Source organism: Culex quinquefasciatus, chromosome 3, assembly GCF_015732765.1.
Source record: "Culex quinquefasciatus strain JHB chromosome 3, VPISU_Cqui_1.0_pri_paternal, whole genome shotgun sequence".
Taxonomy (NCBI): Eukaryota; Metazoa; Arthropoda; class Insecta; order Diptera; family Culicidae; genus Culex; species Culex quinquefasciatus.
In genome coordinates this window covers 182,247,710-182,259,941 of record NC_051863.1, presented here as the reverse complement: position 1 = coordinate 182,259,941, position 12,232 = coordinate 182,247,710, and the positions used below count along the sequence as shown (strand labels likewise).

Genomic DNA, 12,232 nt, shown 5'->3' with positions numbered 1-12,232 from the left:
ACTTTGGCTGTGTATTTTACTAACATTTCCTATATTTTAAGTAAAAAGAAGTATGCAGTATTTTTTCTAGTGTCCCTGGTTATGCCTCCACGCTTTTTTTTTACAATTTAAATGATAATGGTGCCATTTTCGAGCAGAAAATGTGATAACAAGCAAAAAATTGAAAAAGTGACAGTAAAAATAAGAAAAAATATTAAAATGCTAAAAATAAAACAAGAAAAACAAAAAACAAGAGAAGTAAAGTTTTTTGTAGAACAAAAGTTGCTCAAAATGATCTCCTAACCACGGAAAAAATAAAAAAAAATCGGAAAAAAATTTTGGCGGTAGAGGGTAAATTCATGCCGGGAAGCTGAATACATACTTGCCAAACAAAAAACTGAAAATTTTGCTGCGTTTTACTCAACTAAAGTTAACGAACGAGTTTAGGTTATTTAATTGTTTCACTTTTTCCACTGTAAAAATATTAATTCTAGAATTCTAAAAATTGTAAACTTTTAACTTAATTCTAAAAATTATTCTAAGACTCCTAAATTCATAAACGCCAAAAATAAAAATAAATGTAAATTTTTTAATATATTTTTTTTAAGTTTATGGAATTTTGAATTTTGAAATTTTAATCAGTTATGCTACCATCGAAAATTTGCAAAATTTCAATGATGTTTTCAAAACATATTTTTCCAAAACTTGTTCGTCATTGACCGAAGTCAAAAACACTTTTTTGATCCAAGTTGAAACCTAGGTCCTAAAATATAGCTTAAATGTATAACAATAATATCTATTGTTCACAATGATAAAGCTTTTTTTCTCAGTACAATGACCCTTTGTACGACCGCAAAGGTTTTGAAATGGATTTTTAAATCAATTTAAAACATAAATAACTTCTCGGCCCTTTTTGACAGCAATGGCCCTACTTGACAGCTCCTTCCAAAGGGGACCATAGTTGACCTATCGGAAAAAATGTTTTCTTTTCAATTTATTTTTTTGCATTAAAATGAAAAGAAAAGTGATCAGAAATGGGTTTTAATCGTGTTTTTTTACCGTTTTACATAAAATTTTACATAGGGCTATTCCGACTGACAGCTGTCAAAAGCAAGACACCACGTGCTCGAATATCGGCAAAAAAAGGGTCGAAATTTTAAAAAATATTTGAAAACTTAATAGCCCTATGTCGATTTTTATGTACAACGGTAAAAAACATTTTTTCATTTTAATGCAAAAAATAAATTGACAAGACAACATTTTTTCGATGGATCAACTATGGTCCCCTTGGAACGAGCTGTCAAGTTGGACCTTTTCTGTCAAGAAGGGCCACGAAGTTAATTTTTGATTTAAAAATCCATTTTAAATCCTTTGTGTATTGACGAGCATTCGAATTAGTGGTTAAGCTTAGCCTCAAAGCCTTTTTAAATATTTTTATATATATTTGGAGTTATTTTTTATTTATTTATTTTTAGGTCCAATAAACACATTTTTTGCATTTTGAGTGTTTTTGAATCACCTTGACTCAAGGTGGTTTCAAAAACATCCATAAAGCTTAAAAAATTAATTGTTAATTGTTAATTGAATCTTTTCGAAGGAATCACCCGAGATATATTAAGTCTCCATCAATTTCTGTTAAAATGAAAACAACCGAACTGTCCCTTCCAAATGTTGCTCCAGATATAGTGTTGATTTTATTATGTTTGTTCATAATTTGCATGTTCTTGTTTATTGTTCAAATTCGCTTTTTCGTTCGCTTTACGCCTATCTCTATGCATCATTTTGCCACCTATTGGATAAATATGAGACTGACCGTTTGTTTTTTTTTGCATTTTCTTCCAAATTTCCTCCGAAAATCGACAGAAAACCAAACCACCAGCTCATCGGCCCACCAGTTGAACAACTCCACGTCCAGTTCGTCCGTGTCGGAATAGTAGAGGCGGTGCACACTGGCCACCGGTGATATCAACCCTAGCAGCAGCCGCCGCAGCAGCTTCTATCACAATCATCCAGCAGTAGCAGCAACCTCAAATGCTCAATGCAATATTAAGAAGAAGAAAAATGGGAGGGGTTTGTTTGTTAGCTAAGGTCCTAAAGTAGAAGCAGTTAAAGCAGCAGCAGCTTCTCATCAAATTGTACATACATCCACTGTAGAGAGAGAGAGAGAAATGAAGGTTAAGGCGAAATTAATCACACACACACTCATCTGCTTTTGTTTAAAGCAAACAAAGTTAGCCAATAATATCGATTGTTACTTTAGGGAGCGAAAGTTAGAGTGCATGAATTGAGAGGGAAGAGCAAAACAAAAAGAAAAAATCACAGATTATCAACGACTGAAGACTAGTTTTACTGTAGCTACATTTAGTGAGTCCCCCGCATCCACCCCCAACTTAAGTTCCCGCCACACTTTGTTTTTGGTGTCTTTTTGTCCTTTGGAAGAACGCTAAACGGATTGGGTTTTCTTCTACTTGTTGTTGAACGGGGATTTTTGGTGTGAAATTTATTAAAGCAAAAAAAAAAATCGATTGGGACTTGTTTGAGAATGAAAGTTGTTGAGCGGCATAACAGTGCGAATGAGTCCGGGTTGAATTATGTGCGCGAAAAGAACGACTAACTTCTAAATCTAGAGAGACTGCCTTTCGATAAACAGACAAAATCACACTTTGTAAGTAGGTAATTGCGGAGAGAAATTAATTCTCAAAAAAATTAAAACAACAAAAAACATCCATGTAAAGTTTAATTTGGTCAGACAAAAGTTCCAGATAAATCTTTTTGTTGAAGAAAAAATTATTGCAAAGTCACATAGTTTAAAAACAATAGCGCTAGAATATTTATTTATCACTTACTGCTAGGTTAAGGTGATTTGGCCTGCACTTATAATGCGCGCTAAATCGAAAGAAAATCACATTAAAAGTAAGTTGAAAAAATGGATAATAAATAATTTTACACGAAATTACTGCTGCGTTTGAATATTTTTAATGCTTCGAAAGTGTGGCTGAAGTGCGTCCTGGAAGGCCAAAGAGTGGCGGCAACAGCAATTCTCCCCGGAATCCAAAAATGGCTTTTATTATTTTTTTATTTAGCTTAAACTTTGTGGGGCCGTATGACCAAAAAGAAGCCATTTTGTGCAATTGGTTTGGCCAAACAAGGCTCAATTTTGACAGCTGTCCATACAAATATGATACGTACCTTTTCTAGGAATTTTTTTATCGGTTCGGTATCTTCGGCATACACATGCATTCGATTTTTTTTTTAAATTTTGATAACGTGCAGCGTTTTAAAGAAACATAACTGAACGCTTGATCTCAACTAAAATAAATTAGTTTTCGGATTTTAAAATTAGTGCCCAAAAATGTCCATTTCCGAAAACATTTTTTTTTTTTCAAAAAAATTCCTGTTTTTTGTCCTAGAAACATTGAAGATAGGACCTCTGGTTACAGAGATACAGCGTATAAAAGAAACAGGAAAATTTAAGTTTGCTAAGTCCCATCCAAACAGCCCCCATATAAATATAGAGGTGCCCAATGTTTTTGAAAGACGGGCCAGATTTAAAAAAAATCAATTATTTTTTTTACATTTTTGTCATTAAAATATGCAGTCCAGACTCGATTATCCGAAAGGTTGTATGGGTGTCTTCGAATAATCGAATCGTAAACAAAAAAAAATATTTCTTTTTTCTTGCTTTTTACATTAAATTTGAACTTTGCGACCCTATTTCAGTCAAATTTTAATGATTGATTGCCTTTAAAACTACTTAATGCTTTTTTTTATTTCACCACCACCACAATTTAGCCGCCATCTTGGATTTCGAAATTCTCGTGATGCTCACGATCGAGATTTTTCAGTAGACAGATTTCAATCTACCATCGACAAATTACGATCGAAGACATTTCAACTGGCCCGCGAAGGTTTTTGAAAATTGTACAGTGACTGGCCCTTATTGCCGTTCAGTTAATAGGTATTAAATAAATTAGATGAGTCTCTTTATTCATAAAAACAAGCGTGAGATCGATTTTTTTGCACGTAAAAATCTATTTACAACTATTTATTTTAAACTTTGATAAAAAAAAATGCCGCAGTCTTATTTTAACGAGTTATCTGGATTTTGATTTAGCTTTTTTTTAGTTATAAATATTACTATTTCAAACTCATTTAAAAAATGTTGTTTAAATTCATTCTTTTCTTTTCAAAAGTAATATTTTCCGGAATCACTCAATTTGAAATGCAAAGAATATTAAACTTGAATTTGTAAATTTTTTTACTGCGTTTACTTAAATGGGTAGTGTTTTTTTTTATGGAATTTGAATTAAAAAGATATTTTTAAGGAATAAGGAAGTGACGTGGCTTAAAATAAACTTCAGTTATTTTTTTTTTTCAGCAAAATTCTACAAAATATATTTTACTAAAATGTTGATTTTTTTCATGTATTGGAAATCATTTAAATTATTTTCAAAAGATGGATGTAATACAAGGATTATTTTTCGTTTTAAAAATATATATATTTGCAAAGCAAATGCAATCATGCCATATTTAAATTTAAATTTTTATTATTGGTGTTCCCCCATGGAATTAAACTATTGCAAAAACTTTTGCACCCCTGAGATACGGGATAACGGATCGTATATAAATCCAGTTTAGACTCGATTATCAAGAGCCTCGACGAGGGGCCATCCAACCATGCAGACTTTTTTTAAGTTTACCTTCTAAATTGAAAAATATCAAAAATTTAAATTTAAAAACATTAAAAAAAGGAAAATAATCCAAAATATTCAAAAGGCATTCAAATTTAAAAATATCAAAACTTTCAATCAATACAAAAAAGACAAAAATGTATTTTTTATTATTTTTTAAAATTCTGATTTAAAAAATAATTTTAAAATCCTTTAAATTTAAAGATTTTTTTATAATTTTGAAAACATGAAAAATTTCCAAAATTTGTAAAATGTCTGACGAAAAAAAAATAAAAAAATCCATTATTTAAAAATTTTCAAAGTTTGTACTTTTTTAAATATTAAAGCTCTTTGAAATTTTGAAATTTAGTTATTTTTTATTATTTTTTTAGTTTTTGAACTTATTAAAAATTTTGTAATTTTGGAATTTTTGAAAACGAGCTACGCATGTCGAGATTTTCAATCAAAAATAAGGAAAAGAAAAAAATGTGAACTCGAGAAAAAAACTCGAGACATGTTATCTTAGACCTATATAAGCCATTTTTGTGTATATGGAGCCAATAGCACTCGAAAACAACATTTGAGAAGGGTGTAAGGTATTTAAATATTTTTGTATTGTGCAATTTAAAAATTACTGTATCTCGAAGCCGTTGTATCGTATCAAAAAGTGGTCAAAGACAAACAAATTGGACGAGCTTTCTGAAAAAATACACTGAAACAAAAACGCCACTTATATGAGATTTTTTGATTTTTATGTCTAAAACTTAAATTTAAAGGTGATGCCACGATTTTTTTTGTTCAAAATTTTTGAGGAAATACCCTAAGATGTTCCCAACAGACTGACGAAAAATGCAGGATGGTATGTCTCTCCTAAAAAATACAAAAATCATTGACTAAAACAGTTTTTTTGAAAAGTGGTCTAAACGTCGAAATTTTTAAAAACCGGTAGTGGGAATCGATTCCCCAGAAAATTTTACATAAAAGTCTCCATATTGACCATTGTCCTATGTCCAATTCTTGGGAAGATACAGCGGTTTTAAAAATAAAAATGTGGAAAAAATGGGTTTTTTGGTGGTTTTTGGCAATTTCTCTATGACAGACTTGGTTTTTCAGTCTGGTCAATATTTTTACCGAAAAGCTCGTCCAATTATAAGTTATAAGTATAAGTTTGTCTTTGACAGCATTTCAATTGGATATAAGAGCTTACAGATATAAGCTAATTTACTATTCAGGTTTCTACCACACTGAAAAAAATATTCTATTTTCAGTTATTAGCAATGTAATTAAGCTATATTATATTAAAGGTCTAGGATAAGATGTCTATAAAGTTTCATTGAAATCGGAGAGGGTCGGGTACAAAAGTACCAGAAAAATTCCTGATTTGAACTGGAATTGCTCTATATATAAAAAAATTTAACGGTTTTGTTCGAACGCGAATCAGTTCAATACGGAGCGTCGCATCGAGGTGCTCTTTGTTGCGTTGGGTTGCCCAAGGAAGGTTCTTACGCCAAAAACTGACAACTTTGGCCACTCTGGAACCGATTCCGGAAAACCTGCAGATTGTATGGAAAAAGTTGCGTAAAATAAAATTTTGATCATAGGAGGCTGAACAAGGAAAAAGCTAAAAACGTCAACAAGCGAAAAAAGGAAAAGAATAAGTTTTTCGGGTAGGGGAGAGTGGGGAGACTTGATCCCCGGGGACACTTGATCCCAAGCCTGTATCTCGTCAGCATGTGGGTAAAACAATTAGCTTTGTTCTAGAAAGTTGTGCGAAATTAACTTAAACTCATTGTAGAAAACAAAGAAAAAAATTAAAAAATGTTTAGATTCAGTTACACACATTTTTCTAAAACGAGCTGCAAAAAACTTCCAAGAGATCTTTTTTTCTTTGTATTGATATGTATAGAAAACACTCAAAAATTATTCAAAAAAATATTTTTTATACATGAATTGTTTGATAAACTTATCAACTCCAAAACCCTTACGCATTTGATGTTAAATTTATCGTCATACTATTTTTACAATCAATTGTTTAAAAAAGTGCGTTTAGGGAGACTTGATCCCTGCATTTTTACAGTCACTGGAATCAGCCTCAACATTAATTAATTGAGCTGGGTTTTCATACATAGTTTCCTTTAGTATAGTTGTACATAACTTACTGCAGTTTGAACCATTTTTCAAAACTTTTGTAAAAAAATGACCAGCTTTTGTAAACATGCTCAATTTTGGTCTAAAAAAGAAAATTTTAAGTTTTTAAATATTTAACATAATAAACTTGTTATATTTTGAACACAAACGTACAGGTTTTATGTGAAATTGCTGTAACTTATAGAAAATTAAAAGTTTGGATGAATAAGAAACATTTTGCTTAAGATTTCTTCAAAATGTTGAAAAGGGGATCAAGTTACCCCTAACATTTTTAAAATGCCGGTTAAAAATATTTTTTTAAAACGCTTGGCATGATTCGAAGAGTTCATCTGATGAAATATCCTTATTAGCCAAACATAGATGAATGTTTGCGCTTTCAATTCATGCAAAAAGTTTATAGTTTTGTGAGAAATTGACCCACTCTCCCCTAAGGCTTGTATGTATGTATGTATGTATGTATGTATGATCCCCATACCCGCAGGCAACTTGGTCCTGGAACACATGTGAGCGCTAGGTGAACAATTCGATCATCTTTTACTCCGTCATCTGTACACCCACGTGCATAAGTTTTTTTGCACGAATTTTAGTGCTACAAATACCAGCGCATAGAACAAAATGGTTTCCCGCTTTCCTCCCCAAGCACCGGAAATTTGTAGCGAGTGTAGGGACACTTTGCATAGACGCCCTTGTTCCCATCACGTCACTGAGGGTATGGAGCGACGAGAAATTAATAAGCATGCCCCCCCAGTCGAACCTTCATTAGAGAAGCAGGCAATCCACAACTCACAGCGAACGACCAAGGGAACACCCTACCGCGTATTTAGTGGAAATTGGCGTAGTTAGTCTTGATTGGAATGAGTGAATGTTAGCGTATAAGTGAAAGTTTTTTTTGTATTATAACAAGAACGGGCTCACCAAATTATGTATCTTCAATACCAGCTTCATCTTCAGTATCAGGAGTGGTCCGATTTGATTAACTTGAGATCCGTCGACAAACTTGAAACAGCCAAATGGTTGATGATTCGAATTTCCGCCGAGTTTGAAAACGTCACGACGGGACCCAATGGTTGTCGAGGAAACGCACCGGATGAAGATCACCATCCGCCGATGAGTTGCTACCAGGAAACGTTGTCGTTGAAATCCGGAAAGCAGCTCAATTTTTTGCAACAGGCTTGGAAAATCCAGAAAGATGTGCTCCTGAAGTCACGCTGGAAACCACCGTCAGGACGCCTTTTCCGCAACCACCACATTCTCCACTGGATATCGGCAGAAATAACGGCAATTTTTCGCACTTTTTGAAACGAAATTGTAGGAGGAGAAATTGACAGCGAATTTTTTTTTCGATCCGTACACACGCGAGGCTTACTTCGATTTAGTTTTTCGGGTAAGGCTTGTAGTTTATAAAATATTTACGATCAAATTATAAAAATCTATTTTCTCAGTTAGCACTTAGTTGGCGTTGTCACAAGATAGCACACAAGGGACGATTAGTTTATCTCATGTATTGACAAACAAACGCTGACAATTTAATCTGAAGCGGTCTCATTCGGAACGACCTCTATAGACCAAATCGAGCAATGTTTTTAAAAACTGCTTGTTATTTTGTAGATTTTGTTTTTGTACCGTCATCAGGGGTGAAATAGGGTCATACACCCCCAGACCCAATGTTACCTTTGATGACGGTATTGTATTTGTAGAACAATGTCGGTTTCAATTCCAGTATGCTTAATTTTTGCTAAATTTCGGATAGTTTCTTTAAAATCAATGCTCACAGGACTTACAAAAAGGAGTACTCTTTTTATTGGTTTTCTTACACTAAATAAATTATCTTACGTTCGCTAGTTGGCAATGTCAATGTCAAACATTTACGCACATTTTTATCACATCGCTTGTCGATTTTTGTGTGCTTCGAGCTCTAATTTGATTCCAGCCAAAAACAAGTGTTAAAAATACTACTGTTATGGCGCTGTTCTTCCTCCATTTTTTTAGCAGCCTCGTGTTAATGATCATGTTAATGGACGCGGACACCTCAAGCCGATTTCTTGAGCGCTGATCCCGGACGTTTTTTCCCTGTTTTCGTTCCTATTACTTCCACTTGAACTAGAGCGTTTGTTTGCGACTAGCAGTTGCAGTTCTTCTTGTAGTAGTAATTGGGTGCGTAGTTGGAACCCGCCGGAACTGGCTGAGCCGTCGCTTGGGCTTTCTGTTGGCGCTCTTCCTTTAGTCGTTGCTTCTTGATTTCCTGCTGGCGGTACACGAACAGCGGTCGGAAGATGATGGCACGTTTCGAGCGGGTTGGAGCTTCCATTTTGGCAACAGGAAGTGTGCCCGGTGCTATTTGCGCCGACGATTGTTGCACTCGTGCTAAACTCGTTAATTGATCGTGCTCGCCGTTGTTCTGTTGGCCGGCTGGGAAGCTGGCTGCCAGTGTGACGAGGGCCAAGAAGAAGAATATCTGGAATATTCGAGACATTTTTGGTGATGAATTCATTAGAAGGGTGTATTAACTTTAAATATTTAATCTATTATTGTTTTGCAAGTTTGTATAACACGTCTAACAATACATATATTTTGCAAAAAAATACTTTCAGTTTAATTAATCATAAAAAAGATATCATTTCATCGAGTCTAGGAAGACATTGTTTAACTCATCAATCATGAAATCCAGATTTATTTTATTCGACCAAACCTGAACTTTTCACTGCGGAGAAATTTCACTCAATTTATTCATTTATTTTACTGGAATTTAACTCAATTTTCAATAGCTTAGCCAAATATTTTCAAAATATAGCTCGAAATTATCTCAATTTATTGTAAGCACTCTCGAAGCTGTATTCAATTTTCAAAAGTCAATTTACCTTCAATGCACAATTCATTTTCTGTTGTTTTTAATTCACTTCACTTTCTCGAAAAACAATCACCACAGTTCGCTTTTACAGTTCGTTCGTTTTGTATCACTATTTTTCAATCACTATCAATCCCGATAAAAATAAATATAATCACAGTTGTTCAAAGCTTGATGTTCTGTTCTGCACTGATTTGGCGATCAACAGGCAGCTTGATTTATATACATTATCGGCTGTGGATAAAAATTCGCACATTTCCCTTCTTTCGCGCCTCCTCCGCAGCCCCACCCCTTTCGCAGGGATTGATGATTCAGAGATGATTTATCACGGTTGATCACCAGATGCTGGAACTAAGTCCAGGTTATAGTTGTCTAATGTTTTATGTTAGAAATGCTTGGAAATTATCAAAGTTAATAATTTTTTAAAGCATTTAAATTTTATACAAGTGCAGCGAACCAAAAGAAGCCAACTAAAAATATCTAGATTCGATTATCCGAAGTGATTTTTTTCAAGAACTTCGGATAATCGGGTCTGGAATCTCAGGGACCATCCATAAACCACGTGGACACGTTTAGGGGGGGAGGGGGGTTTATGGCGATTGTCCACGATCCATACAAAAAAGGTTTTTTTTTGTGTGGACAATTGTCCACAAGGGAGGGGAGTAACACATTCCCAAAAAAGTGTCCACGTGGTTTATGGATGGTCCCTTATATGAACTCAGCAATTAAAATTTTGTAAATCAGAAGTACCAGAAATTAAAATTGATGTTATAACACATTTATTTGTACCTGAAGTAAATTTTCAATGTTTTCTTTTCGTCATTTCAAATAATTTTTCAAGTTGTTCTGCAGTTTCTTTCAAACTTAAAAAAAACCGAAAAAAATATCGTTTTCAAGACGTTTCACTCAAACAAATGTGGAAACGATTGTAGAATTAAAGTATAATTTTTAAAGGTAATTCCAATATCAAGAAATAGATTTTCGAACAACAGAGCAAAAGAAAGTTAGTTTGGGGGCACACTTAAGGGTGCACAGCAACCAATGAAGTTGTTGTTTTCTTATTCCAAAATTGGAAAACTTCCGGACAATTTAAAAAAAAATTAAAATTTAAATACAGTCTAGACTCGATTATCCGAAGGGCTCGGAAAAATTTCACATTCAGAATCACGAAAAAAAACTATTTTCCTAAAACAATCTGATGGTAAAAAAAGTCAAACTTTGTTGCAAATAACTTTAAAGACAGTACTTAAAAAGATGAATAAAAAACCATAGCGATAGTTCCCGTAGTTTTGAAGATACTAAAATGTCTGTAACTAAAATGTTGGGGCAAAAGCAAAAAAAAAAAGATTTTTTTTTTAAAGATCCTATAAGCTATTGTGTTGTATATGTTACCTATTCAGAAAAAAAACTTCAAAATTTAAAAAATACAGTACAGACTCGTTTATCCGAAAGCCTCGGAAAAAATTCACTTCGGATAATGGAATCACGAAAAAAAAACTATTTTTCGTTGTCTTATTTTCGATTGTTGGGCTTTAGTTTGACCTTGACCTATAAAATCCCCCAAAATTATGTAGAATTTTAAAATCCAAGATGGTGGCCAAAATGGTGGGAACGAAATATTAGAAAACATCATTTTATAATTTTAATTTTAATTTCTCTCTCTCTCTCTGGGTGCTAAATATTGGTTCGCAAAACGGCCTCAATATTGAACTGTCAAAGTGGAACCAATTTCTGTTCGCCAAAAGTAGAGAGTATTGTTATCGATCATTATTTTTTGTTTGGGCTGGACCTGGAGATGAAGTCATTTTTTATAATTATAAATGAAAGTTGTTTATGGAGTCGATGCGGTTGTATCCATCCAGTTGCTTTCTTAACTGTTTGATTCCTTTTGAAAACTTGCTTGTTTACTGAAAATCTTCTCTGTTTGTTGGATCGTCTTCGGTAGAATTGGCGATGTCTTTTTCGCTGGACGCCACCAGGGAATTTATCTGCGACATCGCAGAATGACACTCTCGCCGCAGTTCTTCTTCACCCGTAAAAAAGAAAAACCTTTTCTAATCGATCGAAACACAATTTTCCAGCAAAAAAAAAAATCAAAAGCTAGACAAAATAAAACACATACCACTGATTATTTAACAGCTCGTTTACCAGTAAGAAAAAAGTCATGTTTATGCTTGAACAGCTTCCTACTTTGTAGATGTAAACAATGTGGGATCATTCGAAAATCACGTTACGCATTCTCACTATTCATCGCCCAGGTTTTTACCAATTATAATGTTGACCAATTTTACTAAATTAAATTTTCCAAATAGCAATCAAAATATTAAACATAACTTTTTTAAATTATTTAAAAATTTAAATGCAATCATCTGAAATCAATTTAAAGTGCATTCCCCTGCGTTTAGAATCATGTTAAGCATATTTGGGTTGATTTAAAAAAATATTTGAATTTTTGAAAATCTTCTATGTTTATTAGACCGTTGCAAATAGTCGAGGGGGGCGGCCAAAGTCGAGGGGGGCGGCAAAAAAATAAAAAAATATGTAAATCGAAATTACAAGCTAAGGTTTCAACATTTGGATGAAAAAAGTG

At 33.4% G+C, this 12,232-nt stretch overlaps 2 protein-coding genes across 4 annotated transcripts in view; one reads left to right on the top strand and one right to left on the bottom strand.

The window, feature by feature from the left end:
* Nucleotides 1-2,932, top strand: part of LOC6040753 (protein spinster) — a 65,561-nt gene extending 62,629 nt beyond the window's left edge. For all 3 annotated transcript variants that reach the window (XM_038261907.1, XM_038261905.1, XM_038261906.1), the window contains one exon: nucleotides 1,843-2,932. In XM_038261907.1, coding sequence (XP_038117835.1) covers nucleotides 1,843-1,913 — 71 coding nt within the window. In that variant the 3' untranslated portion in view covers nucleotides 1,914-2,932. The remainder of the gene's footprint in view (nucleotides 1-1,842) is intronic.
* Nucleotides 2,933-8,574: 5,642 nt separating this feature from the next.
* On the bottom strand, nucleotides 8,575-9,835 carry LOC119770000. The gene is made up of 2 exons (XM_038264017.1): nucleotides 9,656-9,835; nucleotides 8,575-9,252 (listed from the first exon to the last, which is right to left on the bottom strand). The coding sequence occupies exons 1-2, from the start codon at nucleotides 9,671-9,673 to the stop codon at nucleotides 8,917-8,919; spliced, it is 354 nt and encodes a 117-aa protein (XP_038119945.1). The 5' UTR covers nucleotides 9,674-9,835; the 3' UTR covers nucleotides 8,575-8,916.
* Nucleotides 9,836-12,232: the final 2,397 nt, after the last annotated feature.